At 43.9% G+C, this 27806-nt stretch overlaps 1 protein-coding gene across 1 annotated transcript in view; it reads right to left on the bottom strand.

The window, feature by feature from the left end:
* Nucleotides 1-27806, bottom strand: part of RALGAPA2 (Ral GTPase activating protein catalytic alpha subunit 2) — a 269547-nt gene that overhangs the window by 100764 nt on the left and 140977 nt on the right. Inside the window, exons 25-31 of the mRNA XM_027559590.1 lie at nucleotides 17484-17612; nucleotides 11813-11941; nucleotides 10686-10744; nucleotides 4468-4576; nucleotides 2276-2386; nucleotides 737-805; nucleotides 341-478 (exon numbers count right to left, since the gene is read on the bottom strand). Coding sequence (XP_027415391.1) covers nucleotides 341-478; nucleotides 737-805; nucleotides 2276-2386; nucleotides 4468-4576; nucleotides 10686-10744; nucleotides 11813-11941; nucleotides 17484-17612 — 744 coding nt within the window. The remainder of the gene's footprint in view (nucleotides 1-340; nucleotides 479-736; nucleotides 806-2275; nucleotides 2387-4467; nucleotides 4577-10685; nucleotides 10745-11812; nucleotides 11942-17483; nucleotides 17613-27806) is intronic.

The following is a 27806-nucleotide window of genomic DNA, read 5'->3' as shown; positions in this document are numbered from 1 at the left end:
CCCATAAATCCTTGTCCAAAGGGCACAAATAAGTACAGGAATGCCTAAGAAGAGCCAACTCATTAGAAAAGACCCTGATGCTGGGAAAGACTGAAGGCAGGAGGAGAAGGGGACAACAGAGGAAGAGATGGTAGGATGGCATCACCAACTTGATGGACACGAGTTTGAGCAAACTCCAGGAGCTGGTGAAGGACAGGGAAGCCTGGCATGCTGCAGTCCATGGGGTCGCAAAGAGTCAGACACAACTGAGCAACTGAACAACAGCAACCTGTTTGGAGGACTGTCTGAGTCTCCAGTCCAGACCCTGTACCCCAAGGCCCAGGGTGGCGGGGGGACTCACCCTGTAGATGTAATCCAGTAAGGGGGCCCGGGCCGGGGCCTGTTCGTCCAGGGCCGCCGTGGACACGGGGTGGAGGAGGGTTCCTGCCGGCAGCGCCATGCACCAGTCCAGGAGGCAGAGCAACAAGGACACGAGGAACTGGAGGAGGAAGCAAACCAGAGCCTCACCCTGCAGCCTCACAGATTCCACCACTGTGTGTCGTTACAGGAAACAGAACCTTCCAGCACCACGGCCGTTCTTCAGGGACATAGGGGTGAAGGAGGCTTTCACACAGAGAGGCCAGGGCCAGTCCGAACAGGGGAGGTTATAAAGCCCTGCGTGTGACAGCATCTGCCACCTGAGCCACGTCTTTAAAAAAACAAATTCTGGGGAGAACCTAGCAGATGGGCCACTTACCTTCTTGTCTGTCTCCACCGAGGAGTACTCTGCACTTGGTAACAGAAAAGCAATTGTGGCCACAAGGATCTGCAGAGAAGACAAATTCCCAATCAGACAGACCATGGTACAGCCCTGGGAGCCGCCAGGTAAGAGGTCCGGGATGGCCTTGCCACCACACCCAGCCAAGGGGCCAGCTCCTGGAGGAAGATGACACAGGTCAAGAGTCACCTCAGTGACCTGCATGACCTGAAGACCGGAGAGGGTGATGGCTGCAATTGTCTCCCCTCTGCTGGCGGGGAGATCAGGGCCCAGAGGAAGGAGTGGTTCTGTCTGTGGTCACATGATTTCCAGCATCAGCCTCCACCCTTCTCGTGATGAAAGCAATAAATACTTCCAAAGGTAATTATGAACATCCGCCCATTTACTTTTCTTATAACATACCCCAGATTTCCACCGACCTGCGCTGCTGGGGTGAGTGAGTGAAAGTCGCTCAGTTGTGTCCAACTTTTTGTGATCCCATGGACTGTATAGTCTATGGGATTCTCCAGGCCAGAATACTGGAGTGGGTAGCCCTTCCCTTCTCCAGGGGATCTTCCCAACCCAGGGATCGAACCTAGGTCTTTCACCTTGCAGGCAGATTCTTTATCAGCTGAGCCACGGTAGTAGCACCTATTTCATTTTCAAAGGCATCCCCATTTAGATGATAAATTACACGGTTGTTCTAAAGCCCAACTTTACATATGGCAGCATCTCACATTCCTAAAATCCAAAGCTCTGTTTCACTCTGGGTCCCCTGAGGTCAAAGATCACCTTTGATTTCTGATGTATCTGAGAGAACAAAGTGACCTCATGGGTGACATTTGTTCAGGGTTAAGAAAAAGTAAATCACCTTACTTCCTTTCTCTCCACCGGGTGTGTATGGAACAAGGGCTTGTTTAAAGAAGGGATGAGCCTTAGCACCCAGCTCGTGCAGGGTGAGGGTACCTACTTCCTGCAAGATAGCACCCTCTCATGCCACTGACCTCCAGGGTCTCATTGTTGAAGGCATTCTTCCTGTTCCTTCTGCCCCTCTCCTCCACCAGTGACCCACTCCCCCCATCCCACCCCAAGGGTACGACAGTGGTAAGCTCATTACAGCTGGGCAATCACGCTGGTGGCAGAACGCACAGCCCAGGCCTTCACTCTGGGAAAGCCCCCCTCCCCCAGCCCCCGCACACAGGGCATCACGACCAGCTGCCTACTCCTTGTTGGCACCATCCAAATTACTCTGGATGAATGAAGCCCAGTCGACAAAAGGTCTCTTTGTTGTGGTCGTGTCTGCCTTTCAAACTCCCCAAGTGTGAGCCTGCCCTGGAACACTGGTGGCTTCTTACTCGGTGCCTGAAATCGCAGCTGAGAAGGGCCAGCGTAATTTACTCTGAAAATGGGTGACTCACATGGCAGTTTAACAGTCGGTGCTCCAACAATTATTGGAGTATCTAGAATTCATTAAATATCAAATATAATAAAAAGAGGAAACGCTGATGTTTGAGCATTATGGCGGAAGAAAAGACTTACTTCTGCAATTTTCCGAGGCAAGGAGGTTTCAAACATCTGAAGCTTTTCCCAGTAGGAGACTAGCAGCTGAAGCACGTCACAGGCTACCTGGGCCACAATTTTGTTAGGAAACTAGAAAAGGAAACAAAACCCCACACTAAATAACCTCACTTCACATGTGCAGCATTCCTAAAGGAGGACACGACGAGGATTTCTTTTCAGTTCCCTCTGGGGATCCATGTCCTTGTTCTGCATTAAATATCTGAAAAGTGTATCTTATCACCAGTTTGTACATTGTCACCACCCTGTTAACTGCCTTCTGTCTACACGAGTTGTGTTAATCTACATAACACTCTGCAGAAACGTTTAATCATTTGGAAATTAAAACCATAAATTCAACTGCCTTATCCAGATCACACAAACGATAGTTTTGACGACTGGAGGAAATTGAAATGTAGTACGTTATTGAGTAGCCCCGGTGTGCTGAACCTCTTACAAGAATTTTTCTCATTTTCACCTTGATAACTCTTCATTAACAACTCCGTAAGGTGGATGTTATCTTCATTTTACACTTGGAGAAACAAGGATTGATCAAAAGACTTTCTGTCCTATGAAATTAAGCTTAACCTGCACAGATAGCATTCTAAGAAATGTGAAAAATGTGGAAGTAGGAGGACGTAATCCAAAGTTATGGCAAATTCAATTATTGAGTCTGTTTTCTGTGTCTGGCAGGTGTTCACAGTTCTCTAGATATCTCAGTCTCTCAGGAGATGGCAGAGTGAAGGGGCAATTCCCGCAGGGCCCATGGACTGGGGGTGCGTGGGAGGTATGAGGACCCCTATTGCTCCTTCCCTGGTCAGACCCTGGGCTGCACGGTAGCCACACCCCATGAGCCAGGGCAGAAAGATTCGTCACTAAATCTGTGTCCTGTCCAGAGAGACCTTTGGATTTGCCTCTCAGCTACTTCCAGGCCAGGAGTGCCCGGCTGCACAAAGCAGACATCAGCTGACCAGAGGGCCACAGAAATAACCAGAGAAGTCAAGCACCTCAGTGACAAAGCACAGGATGAGAAGGGAAAGGTGACCGGCTCAGCTTCTGCACAACAGGTACTGACTGCCCTCTCCTGACAGGCACAAGAAAACTTGGTTGAGAGCACCTGGCCCCAAGTGGCTCCATGGCCTCCTCTGGCCACCCAGGCCTCCCGCCACCTGACCCTCACGGCCTCTGTCCACTCCTCAGATACTCTGGCTTATTTCTGCCCCAGGGCCTTTGCACCTGCTCCTTGCTCTGTCCAGGACACTGGGCCCCCAGGTCTGCATTTGGCAGGTGCTGCCATGTCTTGCAGGTCACAGCCAGAGATGTCATCTCCCCACGAGGCCACCAAGCCCACCCCTTCCAGCTCTTCTGTTTCCTCTTCCTCCCCCACAGAAACTTCTATACAGCCTTAAGGGCTAAGAGCCAATCCTTTCTGTGTGTTTGCTAGTTCTTCTGTGTGTCTATCGTCCTGCATCTTGGTCTCCATCATATTCCTAATGCGCCACACAGCCCCATGCGGGGTCTGAGGGCGCAGTGGAACATGGGGAGAGTAGGCCCTGGGGCGGCCCTGTTGCCTCCCACTGGGCAAGTCACACGGTAGAAACACAACGCAGGCATGGCTGTCATCTCAGCCAGAGACAGATAAGGTGACGATGGCGAAGTGAGGGACATAGCAGACAAGACAAGCTACGAGTGCAAAGAAGTGTGAGAGACGGGGGGTGGACAACAGAGAGAAGCCGCTGAGGGGTGCTCTGCTGAGCTGAGCAGGGATAAGCGGGACAGATTCCTTCCAGGCGGCAGGCCCAGGATGCCAGGCACTAAGGTTATGGGGGCCTTCGAGGGGGATGGTATTGCCAGTAGGCGGAGGGCGGCGGGACATGGGGATGAAATGCATCCCTGACCCTCTCATCAGCACGTGGTCACGGGTGCCCAGCCCTGGGCCAGTTTACCCGAAGCTCAGGCGGCGGATGGCCAGAAGGCAGCCACCTGAGGGAAGCAGCCATTGGCAGCCCCGCCCAGGACCCTCACAGAATGTTCCACGTGGCTTTCAGAGAAAGAATTTTTGCATCAAAACTCTCTGTATCATAGAGGGAAATAGGGATGGTGCTAATTCAACCTACAACAGGTTGACTATCTGAGGCACTCGATGTCAAATACACACGATGAACTGGCAGTACCTTCAACGTGACACCAATGACGTTGACGGCCTCTTGCAGCTGAGGGTGGCCAGTGCCTTGTGCCAGCTCCTCACAGATCCAGATCCCGAGGGAGCAGATGGCAATGCACCTTTTGGAAAAGATGAAAAAGGAAGAAAACCCTTGTGAAGAGATGCATTTTCTTGGTATTTGTCAATGACAAGATATTTTAAACCTTGTTTACAAAGTCACAAAAGTTGTAGCTACATTAACAAAAGGTCTTCTTGAGAAAAAAAGATAAGGTACCCTCAACAGACTGGTTTTCCAGTTAGTAATTAAATACTTAATGAAATACACGGTGTATTTTCTTTGAATTGTCACAGCACATTACCACTTATTTTTGCTGAAACTAATTTTTGTATCACATTTTATTGTTTCAGAATATTTTTGAGGAAGAATCAAAAACATGAATCTTAGAAAACTGTTGGAAATTGAGTTTATAATTACTTTCCATACAATAAAATACACAACACCTACCACAAACAGGAGACAAATCCTGTATTTCATCGTAAAGAATACCTGAGCACAACTTTCAAAGTTAAGTTTCACTGTTACTTCTCTTAAACAATGTATTAAGACACTATATTCTTTAAGTTGCATAGTCCTTTAAAAATTACCTTTCTCAATTATAAACAAGACTGGGCAATAATTCTCTTTGGAATTGATATGGGCCACTCTCTTGGGTGCCCAGGAGGCCGACAACTCTTTTGGGGCTTCCCTGGTGGCTCAGAGGTTAAAGCATCTGCCTGCAATGCGGGAGACCTGGGTTCGATCCCTGAGTCGGGAAGATGTTCTGGAGAAGGAAATGGCAATCCACTCCAGTATTCTTGCCTGGAGAATCCCATGGGCGGAGGAGCCTGGTGGGCTACAGTCATGGGGTCACAGAGTCGGACACGACTTCATTTTCACTATCTTTTACAATGATCAAAAAGTCATATTTCTCTTAATGTTTCCTGAAGGCACATATATGAAATTTAAATGCTTGAGCCAACACCTGCCCCCCGCCCCCCGCCCAACCTGCTCACTTTCTGAACAAAAAGGGGCTCCAAACCTCTACTTGGAACCAGAAGCTTGCTGGAATGCGTGTATGCTGCTCTCTGCAGTAAGAGGCCACACCCAGTGCCAATCAAATCCGACACAGTGCCTGGCCCTGCATACTGAGTGCTCTTGAGTGCTCAAAATAATTCAGCAATTAAAATCCATCTATTTTGATGTTTTAAAACCACTGCACTTCACTAGCTTCTCACCTCTTCCGATCAGAATGACTAAGTGCTTCAGAACAAATGAATTAAAATATCCCTTGACAAACATGTCACCTTCTGCCGCTGCGTAACAGCTGTGCTTTTCCGTTGGTTACAAGGTGTGTGCTGGGCCTTTCTTGGTTCTCAGGTGCCAGCATTAGACAGGAGCTCCATGCTTTCCTGATGATCTAGAACTGTCTACATCTCTTTCTCCTCCTGCCTAATTCCTACACCTATTCTCAGTCTGGAAACTGTACTTTGCATCTCACTTTGCAGCCTTCCCCAGGTATTCTACATTCTACCCCAAGCCTCTTTATCTTCCCTTGGCCTAACTCAGACTCTGATTGTTCAACTCCCTACAATCTATACAACTTGGAATTATGCCCCACATCATATTTTTACCCTTTTAAGAGCTGTTTTTCCTTTGCATGCATGTGTGTACATATATATGTGTGTGTGTGTGTATTCTTTTTTTTAATGACCCATTAACCTACTTGTTAAATGTAATTTGCTAAGAGCAGAGATCTCTCATTTCTAGGAACACCTGCATTTCTCTGTAACTATTAGCCTTGCACCATGGAGAACATAGTGACCCGTAAAATGGTTTTATAACCTAAGCAACACTCACCTGCCTTGAGTTTTAAGCCACACTCATTTTTAACAGCTCTTTCTGATCTTTTCTTGCTTTGAGATCCATCATTTAGCATCCCCATTTAGCATCTTCCTGTTCTTTTACACTCGTAGTGACTCCACATGTTCTCTGTATCCTGAGGATGTCCTTTGTGATTGTGAAGATTTGTCTACCGAGACTTTTTTTAAGCTAACGGCATTATCATCTTACTCACAATCTGTATTCCAATATACTCTCTTAATACTGTTTGCTATCATGCCATCTCATCCCACTCCGATTTATATAATGAAACTTACTATTTTTCTTAACTTTTCTGAATTACTATCACCCACAATTACAACTGTATTTTCTCTTAATTCTCCTCCATTTATTTGAAATCTTGCTCATATTTTTAGTCTGCTTCCTTCTCTACACTTATATGGCTCTAATTTCACTGCCTAACTCCTTTTACACACAACTAAGAAAGACTGGAGATGGCAAGAGTGAATATCAACATTTTAGGAATCAGTGAACTAAAATGGATTGGAATGGGTGAATTTAACTCAGATGACCATTATATCTACTACTGTGGGCAAGAATCCCTTAGAAGAAATGGAGTAGCCATAATAGTCAACAAAATGGTCCAAAATGCAGTACTCGGATGCAATGTCAAAAACGACAGAATGATCTCTGTTCGTTTCCAAGGTAAACCGTTCAACATCAGAGTAATCCAAGTCTATGCCCCAACCAGTAATGCTGAAGAAGCTGAAGTTGAATAGTTCTATAAAGACCTACAAGATCTTCTAGAACTAACACCCAAAAAAGATGTCCTTTTCATTATAGGGGACTACAATGCAACTGGACAAGGCAATAGCACCCCACTCCAGTACTCTTGCCTGGAAAATCCCATGGACAGAGGAGCCTGGTAGGCTGCAGTCCATGGGGTTGCTAAGAGTAGGACATGACTGAGAGACTTCACTTTCACTTTTCACTTTCATGCATTGGAGAAGGAAATGGCAACCCACTCCAGTGTTCTTGCCTAGAGAATCCTAGGGACAGGGGAGCCTGGTGGGCTGCCGTCTATGCGGTCGCACAGAGTTGGACACGACTGAAGCGACTTAGCAGCAGCAGCAGCACAATGCAAAAGTAGTAAGTCAAGAAACACCTGGAGTAACAGGCAAATTTGGCCCTGGAGTACAAAATGAAGCAGGGCAAAGGCTAACAGAGTTTTGCCAAGAGAACGCACTGGTCATAGCAAACACCCTTTTCCAACAACACAAGAGAAGACTCTACACATGGATATCACCAGATGGCCAATACCAAAATCAGATTGATTGATTATATTCTTTGCAGCCAAAGATGGAGAAGCTCTATACAGTCAGCAAAAATAAGACTGGGAGCCAACTGTGGCTCAGATCATGAACTCCTATTGCCAAATTCATACTTAAATTGAAGAAAGTAGAGAAAAACCATTAGACCATTCAGGTTTGACCTAAATCAAATCCCTTATGATTATACACTGGAAGTGAGAAATAGATTCAAGGGATTAGATCTGATAGAGTGCCTGAAGAACTATGGACAGAGATTCATGACATTGTACAGGAGGCAGTAATCAAGACCATCCCCAAGAAAAACAAATGCAAAAAGGCAAAATGGTTGTCTGAGAAGGCCTTACAAATAGCTGAGAAAAGAAGAGAAGCAAAAGGCAAAGGAGAAAAGGAAAGATATACCCATTTGAATGCAGAGTTCCAGAGAATAGCAAGGAGAGATAAGAAAGCCTTCTTCAGTGAAAGAAATAGAGGAAAACAACAGAATGGGAAAGACTAGGGAGCTCTTCAAGAAAATTAGAGATACCAGGGAAACATTTCATGCAAAGATGGGCACAATAAAGCACAGAAATGATGTGGACCTAACAGAAGCAGAAGATATTAAGAAGAGGAGGCAAGAATACACAGAAGAACTATACAAAAAAGACCTTCATGACCCAGATAACCATGATGGTGTTATCAGTCACCTAGAGCCAGACATCCTGGAATGTGAAGTCAAGTGGGCCTTAGGAAGCATTACTACGAACAAAGCTAGTGGAGGTGAAGGAATTCCAGTTGAGCTATTTCAAATCCTAAAAGCTGATGCTGTGAAAGTGCTGCACTCAATATGTCAGCAAATTTGAAAAAACTCAGCAGTGGCCACAGGACTGGAAAAGGTCAGTTTTCATTTCAATCCCAAAGAAAAGCAATGCCAAAGAATGTTTAAACTACTGCATAATTGCACTCATCTCACATGCTAGAAAGCAATGTTCAAAATTCTCCAAGCCAGCTTCAGCAGTATAAGAACCGTGAACTTCCAGATGTTCAAGCTTGATTTAGAAAAGGCAGAGGAACCAGAGTTCAAATTGCCAACATCCGTCAGATCATCGAAAAAGCAAGAGAGTTACAGAAAAACATCTACTTCTGCTTTATTGACTAAGCCAAAACCTTTGGATGTGTGAATCACAACAAATTGTGGAAAATTCTTCAAGAGATGGGAATACCAGACCACCTGACCTGCCTCCTGAGAAATCTGTATGCAGGTCAGGAAGCAACAGTTAGAACTGGATATGGAACAACAGACTGGTTCCAAATTGGGAAAGGCATACGTCAAGGCTGTATATTATCATCTTGCTCATTTAACTTACATGCAGAGTAGATTAATTGAAATGCCGGGCTGGATGAAGCACAACCTGGAATCAAGATTGCCAGGAGAAATATCAATAATCTCAGATATGCAGATGACAATACCCTCATGGCAGAAAGCGAAGAAGAACTAAAGAGCCTCTTGATGAAAGTGAATGAGGAGAGTGAAAAAGTTGGCTTAAAACTCAACATTCAGAAAACGAAGATCACAGCATCCAGACCCAGGTCTCCCACATTGTAGACAGATGCTTTACTGTCTGAGCCATCAGGGAAGTCAGCCAGTCCCATCACTTCATGCCAAATAGATGGGGAAAAAATGGAAACAGTGAGAGACTTTATTTTTAGGGGCTCCCAAAACACTGCAGATGGTGACTGCAGCCATGAAATTAAAAGATGCTTACTCCTTGGAAGACAAGCTATGACCAACCTATACAGCATGTTAAAAAGCAGAGACATTACTTTGCTGACAAAGGTTCATCTAATCAAAGCTATGGTTTTTCCAGTAGTTATGGATGGATGTGAGAGTTGGACTATAAAGAAAGCTGCGCGCCGAAGAATTGATGCTTTTGAACTGTGGTGTTGGAGAAGACTCTTGAGAGTTCCTTGGATTGCAAGGAGATCCAGCCAGTCAATCCTAAAGGAAATCAGTCCTGAATATTCATTGGAAGGACTGATGCTGAAGCTAAGGCTCCAATACTTTGGCCACCTGATGTGAAGAACTGACTCATTTGAAAAGACCCTGATGCTGGGAAAGATTGAAGACGGGAGGAGAAGAGGACTATAGAAGATGAGATGGTTGGATGGCATTACCAATTCGATGGACATGAGTTTGAGTAAGCTCTGGTAGTTGGTGATGGACAGGGAAGCCTGGCATGCTGTAGTCCATGGGGTTGCAAAGAGTAGGACACGACTGAGCAACTGAACTGAACTGAAGAAAGACTGACCATATTATTCACATTTCTCTTCCACATTTAGCTTGACAGAAATTTGCCTTTCTATACTAAAGGGAAAAAGGGAAAGATGGTATTGTCAAGACTTGCTGAAGGTTTGAATGTAGCAGGTAAAGGAGAAATCAAGGATTTTCCCAAGCTTCTGGGCAGATGATGGTGACAAATGCTGAGATGAAGCCTGAGACAGTGAGGCTCTGGTGAAGACAGCAGACTCAAGGCTTCAGTTATGGTTGTGTTCAATTTAGATGTATTGGGACACCCAAGTTGAGGTTCAAGCAGGCAGTTTCATACATAAACCTGAATATATAAGAGGCTAGAAGAAGGAGCCAGGAAAATGAATTCAGTATCATCGGCAAGCAGATGGTGAATGATGTTGGTGAATGATGTTGCTGAACGTCTCCTGGGACACAAAACCACTGCCAAGTAAGAATCACTACCCTATACATACATTGTTTTTATAAGCTTTGGTTTTATTTTTCCATTTTCTTCCATGTTAAAAATATCTGGGAATATACCCACATATTCACAATCTTGCTTTTTATTACACAGCAGGTGGCATAATCTTCTGTACTTTACACTTTTCACTTAATAATGGCACCTCTTAAAAAAAGTAATAAATGATCCCCCCACATAATTCGTACTGTACTTCTTAGTCTAACAGTAAAATGGAAAGATAGTATTTTTTAACACTGAGTTCGCGTGAATGTGTCTTTTCCGCAACATTTACCTTGCACACTCACTCGGTTCCTCTGTGGCATTCTTCAGTAAGATACTTATGAGGCAGTGCTAAAAACACAAAATGAAGGAAAGTAAAAACCTTGCTTAGTAGTTGACTTCCCACATGTTCTGCCCATATTTTAAGGCAGTCTGGGGCCATTAAAGGACTGAGGGGGGCAGAGCCCCCAGTCAAGGAAACCTGGGGAAGGACACAGAGGGCCTGGGGAAGCGGCATGGTGGTCTTAGATCGGGGAGGGGCTCCCCGGGATCTAAAGCCCACTAAAGAAGAGCGTTTCTGTGTGCACAACAAAAACTGAGCAGAGCAAATGATTCTTTCTGGGCTTCCCCAGTGGCTCAGAGGTAAAGATTCTGCCTGGAATGCAAGAGATCCAGGTTTGATCCCTAGGTCAGGAAGATCCCCTGGAGGAGGACATGGCAACCCACTCCAGCATTCTTGCCTGGAGAGTCCCATGGACAGAGGAGCCCCGAGGGCTGTAGTCCATGGGGTCGCAAAAGGTTGGACATGGCTAAAGTGACTGAGCACGCACACACGCATAGGAAAAAAAAAAATCTCAGTTTTCTTTTTACCTGGATTATATACTGTACACTGAACTACATATTATTCATGTGTACTATAGATACATAAATTGATTGATTTGAAAGCCATCTTTGATTGCCCCAAAGTCAGCTGAGGAAAAAAATCAGCTTTATTCTCCAAGGAATAATTTAGAACTTCAAATATTAGTAGTATTTAATCAGGCCAATAATGGGATTGAATATTTCAATTATTTCTTATAAATTCATTTGATGCACAAATACAGCCTAATTAAACTAATAAAATTATTAGAAAGAATGGTTCATTACAAAATTATGATCCACAGGGATGATAAACAGATCTAAGAAAAAATACCCACAGAACCTAACTCTCAGTTACAACTGTAGCACACTCTGCATCTAGCTCATTTAATCTCACAAAACTAGTATTCTAAAAAAAAAAACAACTATTGATACATATAAAGGACTGACAAAACTTTCAGGGATAAGCAGCAAGAGCTTAATAGTGGAAGAGGGAACCACAGAACCACACAGCTCGAGTGAGAAGACGCTAACCTGAGATTCCGTCACGGCATCACGTACCTTGACATCTTCTGCTCCCATGGCGACTTCAGCAACTTCAGGTACCGGCTGCCGTAGGGGAATCTCGCGGTAGGTGTTCGGAAAGCAGACCAGAGACCCGAGAATGGTGAGGGCTTCCGAACGAGGTGCCTGCACACAGGAAAGGGGAATGAGACACACACTGGCCTTTTTGTTAGAAACGTTAGATAAGCGACAACATGTTTTACTTTTCCACAACTTACAGACAGCTCTGCTGGGGCAATGGTCTCAGGGATGAAGTCACTATATGTTTACTGTTTTACTGCATGTTTTAAATACAAAGATTTTAAACGACTACCAGCAAAATGTTCAGATTTGCTGAAGTCGGTCAGGGAGCTCACAGCTTCTTGTTACATGACCTCCAGAAGGCAAGACCCACACCAGTCACCATCCAGGCCTGGTGTCACCTGACCCCTCACAGCAGGGGATGTGGCCAACAGCTCCCGTGCTCCGGAGAGCCCTTCCATCACTCAGACACCTTAGTGGATTGCAGAGGGGGCCTGACAGTCCCTGTGCTCGAACCCCTCATTTCTCAGGATCTGGACTCCGGAGTGCTGAGCCCAGTTCTTGGCCGTCTCCCTTCCTAGATCTACACTCACTTCTCCAGGACATACAGACCTGAGGCTTTAAATGCCTCCTCCATGTGGCTAACTCTCCACCACCACCTCTCTGTAGCCCAGGCTTCCTTCCTGAGTCCACATCTGTACACCCGACGACATGTCTGCCGTCTCTGCTCGGGGTCCAGAAGGCACCTCACCCCAACAGGCTCGGCCTCGCCATGGGGTCCTGTGACTGCATGACGCCACCTGCCTCCAGTACTGCCCTCTCCTCTGCTGCTCTTACTTTTCTCTTTTTTCATGTTAACAAAATTTCTAAATGCAAAAGTGGAAAAAAATGTGATATCCATGGACCCAACACCTAGACTCAAGATGTTACTACTCTTGTCTCATTCATTTCTTTTTCATTTTTCCATTTCAATATTTAAAATTTGTTTAAAACTTTCCACTTTTGGGACTTCCCTAGCTGTCCAGTGGTAAAGAATCTGCCTTCCACATAGAAGGAACATACCTCAACATAATAAAAGCCAAAATTATGATAAATCCAAAGAAAACACTATCCTCAATGGTGAAAAATGGAAAGCATTTCCCCTAAAGTCAGGAACAAGACAAGGGTGCCCACTCTCCCCACTACTATTCAACATAATTTTGGAATTTTTAGCCACAGCAATCAGAGAAGAAAAAGAAATAAAAGGAATCCAGATGGAAAAGAAGAAGTAAAACTCTCACTGTTTGCAGATGACATGATCCTTTACATAGAAAACCTGAAAGAAACCACCAGAAAATTACTAAAGCTAATCAATGAACATAGTAAAGTTACAGGTTATAAAATTAATACACAGATATCCCTTGCATTCCTATACACTAACAATGAGAAAACAGAAAGAGAAATTAAGGAGACAATCCCATCCACCATTGCAATGAAAAGAATAAAATACTTAGGAATAAATTTACCTAAAGAAACAAAAGACCTATATATAGAAAACTATAAAACATTGATGAAAAATATCAAAGATGACACAAATAGAAGGAAAAATATACCATGTTCATGTATCAGAAGAATTCAATATAGTGAAAATGAGTATACTACCCAAAGCAATCTATAGATTGAATGCAATCCCTATCAAGCTACCAATGGTATTTTTTATAGAACTAGAACAAATAATTTCACAGTTTGTATGGAAACACAAAAAAACCTCGAATAGCCAAAACAATCTTGAGAAAGAAGAATGGAACTGGAGGAATCAACCTGCCTGACCTCAGACTATACTACAAAGCTACAGTCATCAAGATAGTACAGTACTGACACAAAGACAAAAATATGGATCAATGGAAGAAAATAGAAAGCCCAGAGATAAATCCACGCACCTATGGACACCTTATCTTTGACAAAGGGGGCAAAAATATACAATGGAGAAAAGACAATCTCTTTAACAAGTGGTGCTGGGAAAACTGGTCAACCACTTGTAAAAGAATGAGACTAGAACACTTTCTAACACCATACACAAAAATAAACTCAAAATGGATTAAAGATCTAAATGTAAGACCAGAAACTATAAAACTCCTAGAGGAAAACACAGGCAGAACACTCTGACATAAATCAGAGCAAGATCCTCTATGACCAACCTCCCAGAGTAATGGAAATAAAAGCAAAAATAAACAAATGGGACCCAATTAAAATTAAAAACTTTGATACAATGAAGGAAACTATAAGCAAGGTGAAAAGAAAGCCTTCAGAATGGGAGAAAATAATAGCAAACGAAGCAACTGACAAACAATTAACCTCAAAAATATACAAGCAGCTCATGCAGCTTAATATCAGAAAAATAAACGACCCAATCAAAAAATGGGCCAAAGAACTAAACAGACATTTCTCCAAAGAAGACATACAGATGGCTAACAAACACATGAAAAGATGCTCAACATCACTCATTATCAGAGAAATGCAAATCAAAACCACAGTGAGGTACCATCTCACGCAGTCAGAATGGCTGCGATCCAAAAGTCTACAAACAATAAATGATGGAGAGGGTGTGGAGAAAAGGGAACCCTCTTACACTGTTGGTAGGAATGCAAACTAGTACAGCCTCTATGGAGAACAGTGTGGAGATTCCTTAAAAGACTGGAAATAGAACTTCCATATGACTTAGCAATCCCACTGCTGGGCATACACACTGAGGAAACCAGAATTGAAAGAGACCCATGTACCCCAGTGTTCATCACAACACTGTTTACAATAGCTAGAGCATGGAAACAACCTAGATGTCCATCGGCAGACAAATGGATAAGAAAGTTGTGGTACATATAAACAATGGAATATTACTCAGCTATTAAGAAGAACACATTTGAGTCAGTTTTAATTAAGTGGATGAAACTGGAGCCTATTATGCAGAGTGAAGTAAGTCAGAAAGAAAAAAAACCAATACAGTATATTAACACATGTATATGGAATTTAGAAAGATGGTAACAACGACCCTATATTCGGGACAGCAAAAGAGACACAGATATAAAGAACAGACTTTTGGACTCTGTAGGAGAAGGTGACGGTGGGATGATTTGAGAGAATAGCATTGAAACAAGTATATTACCATATGTGAAACAGATGACCAGTCCAAGTTCGATGCATGAAACAGGGCACTCAAAGCCAGTGCACTGGACAACCCAGAGGGATGGGATAGGGAGAGGGGTTTGGGACCAGGGGACACATGTACACCCATGGCTGATTCATGTCAATGTATGGCAAAAATCACCACAATACTGTAAAGTAATTAGCCTCCATTGAAATAAATAAATTAATTATAAAGAAGGAATCTGCCTTCCAAATCAGGGGGTGCAGGTTCGATCCCTGGTCAGGGAGCTAAGACCCCACATGCCTTGTGGCCCAAAATACCAAAACAGAAGCAATATTGTAACAAATTCAATAAAGGCTTAAAAAATGGCCCATTTTAAAAATAAAAAAAAAACTTTAAAAGAAGGTTCTACTTTCAATAAAGCAAATTCAAGACACTGTGTCATTCCACCTCTGTGCCCTCCAGAGGGAACAGCTGACTTGTGTTAACTCAAAATTTTGACTGAGAAGCTGTGGCCCCATCCAAACACCCTCTCACTGGTTCCCTTATGATTTTAAACCTCAAGTTTAAACTAAGGCTGTGGTGGTGGTGGTTTAGCTGTTAAGTCATGTTCAATTCTTTGCTATCCCATGGACTGTAGCCCACCAGGCTCCTCTGTCCATGAGATTTTACAGGCAAGAATACTGGAGTGGGGTGCCATTTCCTTCTTCAGGGCACCTTCCCAAGCCAGGGATCAAACTTGCGTCTCCTGAATTGCAGGAGGTTTCCTGCATTGCATGTGGATTCTTTACCGACTGAGTCACCATCTTAGCTGTTATTAATAAGCTGCAGTGATTCAAAGCAATTTGAAGAGGTACTGTCTCTTTATGCAATGCAACTCTTACATTCACATTCTCCTATTTTCTCTCTTTCTCATTAAAAAATGTTTTGGAAGGCTACTTTAATAACTCATCTAGCCAAAAGATAAATTTTCACTGAGAATGACCGTCATGCATGAAATTATCACTAGAAAGGGCACCTGCATTTTCACAGGAAACTCTCAGAGCAAGTAAATAAAATTTCAGTAATGTATGATTTTCCTTCCTCTATCCTCTTTTTCCAATGCTTTTTTTTTCCTGAAGTTTTTCCATTTTTTTCCAAAGATTTTTCAATGCTGATTTGAATGATTAAAAATAAATTAGGAGATTCTTAGCGAATGATTACCCTATAATCTTTTTCAGAAATAAGTATGAAAAGTTGTCAGAATCTTTACAAAAAAAGTTAAATTCAACATTTTCCTTCCATTTTCCACTCATCCTTCCCTTTTGCTCTCATCTCTCTTCCCTTCCCTTTGCTTTTTAATTTATCCTTATAAGAAAAATTGCATGAAAGTGCCAGCATGAAACACCAGTGATACAAAGTATTAAGAAACAATTTAATTTAAAATCCAGGGCTGGAGTTTGAATTTGCCCTGAGAAAAAGAAATAAGGAGAATGAAAAAGTAACAATGTGTTAAAAAAAAAAAAAAAAAAAAAACTTAGGTAGCTGGATACTCACATTGAATTTAATACCAGTTCATGACAAACATTAAAACTAATTTATTTACACCATCTGAACTGAATTCATGTCCAACTCTGCAACCCCATGGATTGTAGCCTAGAGGGCTCCTCTGTCCATTGGATTTTCCAGGCAAGGGTACTGGAGTGGGTTGCCATTTCCTTCTCCAGGGGATCTTCCTGACCTAGGGATCGAACTCAGGTCTCCCGCATTGCAGGCAGACACTTGACCACCTGAGCCATCAGGAAAGCCATTTGAAGAGGGGAAAAATGGGTCTGGACAGGTAACAACCGTACAGAACACAGATGTGTACAGAGTACAGATGTGAAAGCCTTTAAAACAGATAAGAGTGTTCACTCAAAGGCATTAATACCTTGCCCTAATAATAACAGTATTAGGAGGTAAACATTGAGGTTACAAATAAATTCTTTCTATAGCCCTTAATGCTCATTTAGTCCACTAGCTTCTAATTTTTTAGTATAAGAATTCTGCCCAAGTTTTAAGCCATATGAATAAAAAGATAAATATCAATTTTTTTGCTTAAATATTTTACAGTTCTAAGTTTATATTTTAAGAACATATTTTCTATTAGATTTATAATAACTAAGACTTAATAACAGAAAAAAGCTTCATTGAGTGTGTATACTCAAGATTCTCCCTTGACCACAGACGTCCATGTCGGTGCCACCATTTACTGAAAAATGCTAATGAGATTCTAGGAGGCGAGTCCTGCTTCTCACCGCGCAAATGTGCTGAGATATTAGTGAGGATATGATTTCTCACACTCTGGCCTTTTGATGAAACGCCTTTGCACCACCAGCGTGTCATCTTATCCTACAATTTCACACATCAGCTGCCAGGGCATCTACCCGAGAGCCCGGTTTCACGTTGCACTAATGAGTCAACACCTGTTAGGAGTGGAGAAATCTGAACCTTGTTAGCCACCAGGAAGCCTCCTGGGAGCCGGGTGTTGAGCATTGTCACACTCACCGCCAGCGTGTCTGCACTGAGGACCCTGCCAGCAGCCATGATGAAGTCCCCCACCAGCATGGAGAAGCCAGGCAAGCCCAGGGAGAAGAAGCGGGGCGGGCAGTGCCTTATGATGGTATTCAGGATATCCTAGAAGGGGAGAGAAGAAAACACCACTGTAACTTTCAAGACCACAGTTCCAAAGTCATCAGTTCATCTGTACATATGACAGCTCAGTTTCAGTTGTGTCTGACCCTTTACAACACTACGGACTGCAGCCCGCCAGGCCACTCTGTCCATGGCATTTTTCCAGCAAGAATACTGGAGTGGGCTACCTTGCCCTCCACCAGGGGATCTCCGTGACCCAGGGACTTAATCTGTGTCTCCTGTGACTTCTGCATTGCAGGTGGAGTCTTTACGGCTGAGCCACAAGGGAAGCCTGGTACATAAGGCTACTGTGTGATTATCTAAGAGAACACAGACTCATGGGACTTTTTCAGTGAGAAAGGTTCTAGGAGATGAGTTAGTCCAGAGCTACTATATTCACTTTATGGGTAAGAGAATGGAGATGCTAAACCATTCGTAGGATGACTTGTCTAAGATCTAAATCGTGGCATTAGGACCAGACGCTTCTGCCTTTTTCATGCAGAGGCAAGCTCCGTGGACAAGCTACAGGAGTCTTTGTGTGTGCTGTGTGTTAGTTGCTCAGTCGTGTCTGACTCTATGCGACCCCATGGACTGTAGCCCCCCAGTCTTCTCTGTCCATGGGATTCACCAGGCAAGAATACTAGAGTGGATTGCCATGCCCTCCTCCAGGGGATCTTCCTGACCCAGGGATTGAACCCGGGTCTCCTGCATTGCAGGCGGACTCTTTACCATCTGAGGAGTGTGGAAGTAGATAAATATATGAAACCTGCAAGCAGCTGTCAATTCTCAACTTCTTCAGTTCATGAAAGTCAAAGCACACTATTCTATGACAAACTCCTCAAGTCGACAGAGGTGGAAACTTCACTCCTTGGGTGACTGCAAGAGTGAAACAGTGGGAGTGGAGCGGGTATGAGGGCCTGCTGGGATGGATCACATGGTGGGCAGTGCTCTGGGTAGAAGTGGATGGTGAGACAGCTGTGCCCGGTACAGCGAGTGGACGATCTCCCCCGGACACCAGGCTTCTCACTGGTGGGTGGCCAGCTGGCCCCTGCCTGCCAGCTCTGTTCTAAGACTGACACCCCATTCCAGCCCATGGCAGACCGCCGCTCCCCTTCTGGATGGCATTCCTGCCATCCATGGCTGGGCCACATCTCTGAAGCCATCTGTGTGAGTGTTTGTGTGCAAAGAGGATTAGTAAGAAAACCACAAACTGTTTTCATGTTGTTCTAGGCCAAGTGCATTCATCAAATGTACTGAAGTGCTACAGGTATGTGACTTGCAGTTACATAACCTAGAATTAGTCCCCAAAAGTAGGAGTAAGAAGAAAAACACACCAAAAAACATCCCCCAAACCTTACTCAAATTTCAGGGTGGCCATTTGAAAATCCTTAAGATAATCCCGATTTAACTCGATTAGAGTAAAGGAGTAGTAATGTGCTACATCCTAACAGGTTAAGTCCTTTATAATAAAAATAACCTCAGTGAAAAACTTGTAAAAGAAAATTTTCCTGTGTTCACAAAACATTTTTCTATGGTTTCTTCCTTACACAGTCGGCTCACTCAGTGTCTACAAATCATTATGTTTATGTCCTTAAAAAATGACTGCGCAGTGCCTACTCTATTAAAACTCTTATATGGCAAATTACTTCACAACTACTAATGCAAGGTTTTAGCATTTCAGCAGACATTTTCCGATACTGAAAAATAGAGAGATCAAATAGATAAATAAGCAGATAAAAGGGAGGAAGGAAGGAGGAAAGGAAAGAAAAACCCGAACCACGCTTCTCCAGGGTTAATGTTTAAACCTGCTGTAATCACGTCCTTTGATACATTTCAGTGTCCACATCAGCCAAGGCAAACATTCTAGGAGCTGAGCAGATGGACACTGCAGTTTAGAAAGTGTGTGGTCAACTCTCGCTCCAGGAGCGGAACAAAAGATCCACCTTTTTCATAATGAAGCCTCTGATTAATGCCCTGGGCTCCTCACCACACACCTGTAATTACTCACAGAGGTACACTCTGCGCTGGGCCTCATCGAGGGGTATCAGGCATCAAGGTCTCAGGCAGCAGATGGAAGTGCTCTTCTGTTGACATCTGCTGCCACGAAAGGATTCGTGCAAACCTGGCTTGCAAGGTAGCAGAATGCCATGCATGGGAAGATTAATAATGCAAACAACCATGATGTTAACTTGGTTAGGTTTGCCTTCATTCCATCTGTTGAGAAGAGGAACTGAGCCTTGATCCCTGTGGATTTTTAACATCTTTAGCACATACTTAAATCACAGATTTTTTTTTAAAATCACTGGAATTGAGAGGTTTAATTTTAAAAAAGGGTTTTCTGGGATGAGTTTATGGGAATTAGGAACAAAATCCTTTAACAAGCTAAAGCCAGAATTTATACATGAAATCCATTTTTGCTTCACAAGTTTCACACGTGTCAGGGCAACGAGCTGCAAATGGGGCGTTCCAAAAACTAAGTTGCCACCAGTGCTGAAGACAGCAGAAGTGCGGGCAGCAAGATCAAGTCCCAGGCTCCCCACCCCCTGGACTGCAGCTAGGCTCTTCAACGGAACCTGTTTCTATGGGCAAGAAGATTGGAAAGAGAGGGCAAGATGACAGATGGCTGGCCTGGCCTGCCCGCCACCCACGGAAGGCGGCCCCCAGGAGAAGCGGAGCCGCCAGATACAGCAGCGCTGGGCTGGGGTTAACGTGGGGGTTAAAGGGGGGGGACTGTGTGGCCAGTTGGCCAACTTAGGGCCATATGCTGGCTTATTCCGCTTACCCACACTGAAATGGAACAGCCTGAAGACTACATCTTAGTGACGACATTTTTTGGAATCAGGAACAACTGGGGTGCTGGAAGGACAGCAGCTGTACCTTCCCAGAAGAGTGGGGTCCACCCAGTGCTTGGCCATTTCCGGGAGGAGCCCTCTCTTGCCTTCCTCTCCACACATCCCGAGCACAGTCATGGCTGCAGCCTTGGCAAAGATGGAAATCCTGAGACTGAAACTTTCCGCTCAGTCAGCAGGCCCTTGCAGAGACCAGACAGGACAGTGCTTCTCAAAAACCAATTATACACATACAACCCTCATGTTTTTTTTTGTCATATTCAAGTCCAAAGGGAACACTCTGTCATTTTTTAAAAAGTAACTCACTTTTTTTTCCCCATGTAAATAAGAATGTTCTGGAAAACCAGTATTCTGTGTCATGCATGTGTGTGTGTGCATGCTCAGCTGCTCAGTTGTGTCTGACTCTTTAAGACCCCATGGAGCTCACCAGCCTCCTCTGTCCATGGGATTTCCCAGGCCAAAATAGTGGAGTGGGTTGCCATTTCCTACTCCAAGGTATATTCCCGACCCAGGAATCAAACCCGTGTCTCCTGCGACTCCTGCATTGGCAGGCAGATTCTTTACCACTGCGCCATCCATGGGAAACCCCAGCCTATGTCATAGATAGGAAATAATCCTTAAATCAGTACAATTATAGTGAACCAAGGACACTGAATTTTTGCTAAAGGTTCCAGTCAGATGCAGGCTCTCCCTGTTAAAAGCGTAGTTTGCATCCTGGGTGGAGAGAGAATTCTGTCCCTGATCCAGCCGCCTGCTGGATCACAGTCACAGAGCTGGCAAAGCCGGGACAACAGCTCCTAGGGTACAACTCAGGGCTATTCCGTGCCTCCTCCTTTGTGGGAAATGGCCCTGTTCTGCAGTCAGACTCTGGCAGTGTAAAAAGAGTCCCAGGTCTGGGGGTCAAGGCCCCCTGCACGTGGTCGTGGACAGATCACACTGTGCTGAGAACTTCTGGTTTCTCTTCCAAGCAGGGGCTGATTTCCCCTGGACTTGAATGTATCAGGAAAGATGTGAACACACGCCTTTGTAAACTGGAAAGGGTCACACAGAAGTAAGTGGAATAAAAACATAAGGGAAGGACTATGAAGGATTTTTGACTTTCTGTAATTTACTTTGTAGAATTCAGTGAATTACTATTTTGCTGATGCTCAGAAAGAGCTTTTTAAAACATTTCAAAGGTGGCCCCCAAAGCCTCTTAGATTACATTCTCCCAGAAGTTAAAACAAATACAAATGAATGCTCTTAAATAATATCCTTAGCAAAGCGTTACAGCAACCAGCCAAAGTGTATATAATTCACAGGGCAAATGATGAAATAAAAATGGGAAAAGCTCTTTTTTAGATTTGCTAGAGCCTGCTCTTCTAAGGAGTTCTAGAGTTTACCCCAATCAAGTGAGTCTGATAGCAAAAATTAGTTTCTTTTCCACATTTTAAATGGACTGAAAATAATAAGCAAAACAATAAGCTGAATGAAAAATGGACTCTAAAATAGGAATGAAGATTATTCTTGAAAACTGACCAGCATGAAACTCTTTCATGTGCTTTTGTTCAAGGGAAATCAAATTCAATCTGCGAAAAGCTGTAGGAGGAAGAACAGACCCCTAAACTAGTATTTTCCTCTCGTTTTTGGTTAAAAGTCCACACACATGCTACACTGAGTATGAAAACTAGATTGTAAGATGATAATTATGGATGTACAGCTTATCCACAGATTCGGGTTTATGGGAAAGGAGCTGGTAGGAGCATCTGTCTCTTATCGCTGATCTTACAAAAAATCAGGTAATTCAAACAGAGGCGTGTTGCTTCCTCCCCTCCAAAGCACAGTTCTATAAACACGAACCGCATTCAGCCTAGTAAATGAATCGCTTTAATTGAATGCTATGTACACAGCAACTGGAAAAACCATAAGTGATAAGAAAAACATATGGTGATAGCAACAGAAATTGGTTTATTCATTTTGCATAGTGCTGTTTCTTTAGTTCTCTTATAATTGACCTTTAGAACGATAAATGTGTAAAATAATTTTGTTTATTATGGCTCCAAACCTTCCAACAATTACACAAAATGAAAATTTAAAAGGAAGGATTCATTCTGGAAGCATTTCTATTGTTTACATAATTGCACAGCTATAATTTAGTGCTCGTGTTGTTATGGAAAATAAAAAAGGGCTATTATAGGCCATTTCAATTCAAAATATTGCACAGTGGTGTCAAAAAATGGGGGAAAAATGTTCACTATAAAGCAGTTTAAAATGGATTAACCCTGAAAACAGAAACATTTCAATATAACATTCGATGAAATACAAGTATTCAAGAAGCAGCCATCCTTCACATGGAATTAGAAATGTTGCAACTGTACTTTCACACCAATTACATATATATTATTCACTTAATATTTGCTCACGGCCCAGCAGATGATGGTGGTAACACAATAGCTGGCCATCTGTCTCCCTGCTTCCTCGGCGGCCTCGCGCCCGCTTCTCGGAGCAAATAGATCCGGTTATTCCCCCGAAAGTCACTCAGACCTTCCAGGAGGCCAAACGGAATTGTTCAGAAATAGAATCCATGTGTGCGAAGTCGCTGGAGTCCTCCTTTCACATCTGAGGGAAAATGCTAAACCACTGAATGATTTCCTCACTAGTTTTCAGAAGACACCTTTTCTCTATAATAGTCTATGGAAAGTTCTTCTGTTTGGGAAGATGTGGACTGTTGGGATCCAGGTTATCCCATTAATCTGGTTAACAGATCCCGTCCGTGGAATTACTAATTAGCAGAAGAAGTGAATGCAGAGGGTTACTTGGAACACTACCCCTGGACATAATATAAGCTTTCTTTAACAATTAAAGAGGCAGGCACAATCCTTAAGTGCCTCGACAACAAATTTCTAAGTATCAATGATCACCTTATTGGTGAGGCTGATATGCTGAGTGACAGAAAAGTCTTGGCTTCTGAAGAACCGCCCCCACCAAAGTTCAATCCCTAGGTCCCCTCACTACTGCTGCAGAGTCTCTACTCCTCTACACACCACAAACTGCGACCTGGCCCCACCAGGCTCTACACTGGTTCAGGAAGGGCTTTTGCTGCTAAGAAGGCTTTATGACTATGGCCTGTAAGTCGATTTATGTTGATATATGGCAAAAACCATCACAATATTGTAAAGTAATTATCCTCCAATTAAAATAAATTCATTAATCTAAAAAAAAAAAGAAGGAAAGAAAACATAACAGGGACTTCTGGTGGCCCAGTGGCTAAGACTCGGAGTTCCCAATGCAGGGGTTCGGTCCCCCGTAGGGGAACTAGATCCTACATGCCTCAACTAAGAGCCAGTGCAGTCAAATAAATGAATAAAAATATATATTAAGAAAAAGAAAGTTGTAACAGATCATGTCATAAGCACTGCCCTTACAGAAAGTCACTGGAAATAAACACAGAGGACAAAGCTTAAAAATTACTTTCAAGATCTGGGCCAAGGAATACGCAGTACAAGCAATTCGTTCTCTGCTCAAAAGGCCAAGTGTGGTGTAATCTGTTTGGAGGAAAGGCAGAGATTTTTATGCGTGCTGGACAAATGTGACTTCTCCAGGTGTAACTATGTTACCAAGGCCAGGAGAAATATGACAGGATAGAGTAATTGGGTTCTGCCACTGGAGAAATAAAATCACCTCCTACTTCTCACCGTGAAAAGTGCTTTGGAGAAGACACAGCAAAGGAGAGAGTTACAAACACAAAACAAACTTCTAAGGGTCACAGGCATTGCTGCTTGAACCATATGCATAGGACCAGGGACAGAATTAGAAGGCAGATGGCAGAGAAAGCCACTGCAAACCACAAGCCCTACAGGAGAGACTCAGATTTTTTTTTTTTTTTTTTTAATGATTGCTTAACAATGAATCCCTCATCTGAGAAGAAACACTCAGCTCGCCTTTAAACTGATGAAGATAGGATGATTGCTCCAGGAAAAGGGAGAGACTGATTGGTTAACTGATTTTAAGAAACACTATATGAATTCTGATACTGGAGTTGACAATGTCACCAGCCTGTCTTACCTGCCTCTTTTTCTGTTTGTTGTCTATAAAAGCTTTAAATATAATTTACCCAGAATAAAAGTTCATGCTTTGGAGAGTACAACTCAGTGGTTTTTAATATATTCATGGAATCGTGCACTGTCACCACTAACTTGCGAGGCTGAGAAGGGAGGCTGCAAACCCACCAGGAAGTCCTGGCACATTTACGACTTCAGAAGATGAGGGACGCTGTCGAGAGTCACAGAGAGAAGGGACTTGCCAGCTGCCCCCACCCCCGCCCCCTGGCCCTGGAGATGCCTTGGTCTGCCTCTGTAAGGACTGTCTTAGCCGTGACCCTGATAAGCCTCAAATCCACAACATGACAGTTTGCACAACAGGCTGGCCTAATGAGGGTGATGCAGGTGCTTTGGAGCGGTGATTAACCCCTCGTGACGAGACTTTAGCAAGTGAGGGCTTCAAGGAGCTGCTGCTGGTAAATGGGGGGAGGGGAGCACGGAGGCTGTGTCGGGCTTCCCTAGTGGCTCAGATGGTAAAGAATCTGCTTGCAATGCGGGAGACCCAGGTTCGATCCCTGGGTCAGGAAGGCATGACAATCCACTCCAGTATCCTTGCCTGGAGGGTTCCATGGACAGAGGAGCCTGGTAGGCTAGAGTCTATGCAGTTGCAAAGAGTTGGACATGATTGAGGCGACTTTCACTTTCACTTGGAGGCTGACGCCAGTCTTGCATGTACAGATTGAGCACTCAGCTCACTGGTCACAGACACCTCGTTCTGGAAGAGGACTGCCCTGGTAGTCAGATCTGTGCACAAAGGCATCTGTGCATCCCTAGAATCTACCAGGGCCTAGGGAGTGGGGGAGTAGGTCGGAGGATGCTAAATTCTGCTTTCTCTGCGGCTACCACTTGCTTGTTGCAGAAGAGGCTGAACTGAGTCAAGTCTCTCTATGCTCTCCTCCACCCCATCCTTTGACTGTGTTCTGCAGCAGAAGCGGGGAGTCACAGCCTCACTGAGAACAGGCTGATCAGAAACACACTCAGTTCAGTTCAGTTCCGTTCAGTCACTCAGTTGTGTCTGACTCTTTGTGACCCCACAGCCTGTAGCCCACTGGGCTCTTCTGTCTATGGGATTTCGTAGGCAGGAATCCTGGAGTGGGTTGCCATTTCCTTCTCCAGAGTATCTTCCCAACTCAGGGATGGAACCTGTATCTCCTGCATTGGAAGGCGGATCTCCTTTATTGCCTGAAGATGCCAGGGAAGCCCCAGGGAGTGAAGCACGCACGCATATGTAGGTACCAGCCAGCCAGTCACACTGTCTGCAGGTTCACTGTTTGTCCTGTCTCAGCAATACCTCAGCTAGAAACAGACGCTCTTCATGACAGTGAACCAGTCCAACCAGTCCATCCTAAAGGAAATTAGTCTGAATATTCATTGGAAGGACTGATGCTGAAGCTGAAACTCCAATACTTTGGTCACTTGATGAAAAGAACTGACTCACTTGAAAAGACCCTGATGCTGGGGAAGATTGAAGGCGGGAGGAGAAAGGAACAACAGAGGATGAGATGGTTGGATGGCATCACTGACTCAATGGACATAAGTTTGAGTAAACTCTGGGAGTTGTTGATGGACAGGGAGGCCTGGCGTGCTGCCGTCCATGGGGTCACAAAGAGCGGGACACAACTGAGTGACTGAACTGAACATGATACTGAAAAGAAATTCTTAGAGAAAACCATAAGCTGAACACACTCAGGTGCCGCCCAAGGCCATGGCCAATGTGCAGGGCAGGTATAACTGTCATCACTACTGATGCCAAGCAGAACAGTTCCTCACCCTCACGCAAAGACCCAGATTAGGCTCCAACACACACGCCTGTTCTCTCAGAAAGAAGTACCGAAATCCACTGCGGGGAAGATTCACTAAGTCTCAGAAAGAAGTACCGAAATCCACTGCGGGGAAGATTCACTAAGTCTCAGAAAGAAGTACCGAAATCCACTGCGGGGAAGATTCACTAAGTCTCAGAAAGAAGTACCGAAATCCACTGCGGGGAAGATTCACTAAGTCTCAGAAAAAAGTACCGAAATCCACTGCGGGGAAGATTCACTAAGTCTCAGAAAAAAGTACCGAAATCCACTGCGGGGAAGATTCACTAAGTCTCAGAAAGAAGTACCGAAATCCACTGCGGGGAAGATTCACTAAGTCTGCGTGACAGTGTATTTAGTGTTCCTTGGGACCACAAAACCTTAGAGAAGGAAGATCTGAAAGGTCATCATTTGACCTTTCCATTTTATACACAGGGAGTAAGAGGTCAATCAAGGCCAGAAAGAGACCAAGGTGTGGACACAAATCCGAGCATCAGAAGAGAAACCATCAACAGGGACTCCCTGGACATCTGTGAGCAGACAGCCTTGAACATATGACACCACGCTGAGGGCGACATTTAGCTTTCAAGGGCAAAGTATTCTTTCACCTTGATCACTCTGCTTAAGAACGCAAATATATTTTTAAAGCTATACTTTCAAGTGAAGTCAACAAGTGGCTGCTGTGGCTTAAAAATGTGCTTCCGGAATGTATACACTAGACATGCAGCCCTGATGCCCATGAAGGTGCGATCGCAGGAGGGAGGCTCCTCTAAGCAGTGACCTCTAAGGGGCAGGGGGCAGCTCCATACAGTTGAGAGTGAGGCCCAGAGCGTAGGGACCCACTGGGGACCAGCCAGCCCTCCAGGGCGACCCAGGGAAGGAAGCAACAGGTGATGGGTCTTCACAGAAGCACCATTCTGCACATGCTCACCCAAGAGTTTAAAAAAAAAAGGTATTTTATTTTAACATCTTGTTACTAAAAGGTCCTCTTTTGCTAACATCTCTCAAGCCCACAAATACCTACCAAAGGATATTTTTCCAAGGAAGAACAAAAGAAAACTGTTGTTTATTCTTTCTTTAGAAAATGTTCACTCTGAACTGTGTTCCAGTAAATAGCATTAATAGCTGAACAATCTGCAATTACCACCCTGCCACTTATTGTTACACGTTAAAAAGAAATCAATGCACAAAAAGAGATTAATCCCCACAAGGAGAGCACTTCCTCCTAGAAACAAAACTTCCATTTTCAATGCTCTTCTTGACATTGTTTCCCTGTATCCAAGGCCAATCTTGATGGACCATAACTCACAATCATGATTTAAAAATCTCTTATATTAAAAAAAAAATCCCTCCCTTCCAAATGTAGTTGAAGCAGCCTCCTCCCCCAAGTAACTGTTTAGGACTTGAAACAGGAGAAGCCATCTCATTTCTTCTCTGCCTAAATGAAACATGAATTTTCCCAAGAATCTT

Source organism: Bos indicus x Bos taurus, chromosome 13, assembly GCF_003369695.1.
Source record: "Bos indicus x Bos taurus breed Angus x Brahman F1 hybrid chromosome 13, Bos_hybrid_MaternalHap_v2.0, whole genome shotgun sequence".
NCBI classification, from domain to species: Eukaryota; Metazoa; Chordata; class Mammalia; order Artiodactyla; family Bovidae; genus Bos; species Bos indicus x Bos taurus.
The sequence above is the reverse complement of the archived record's forward strand: the minus strand, read 5'-3'. Positions and strand labels throughout refer to the sequence as shown.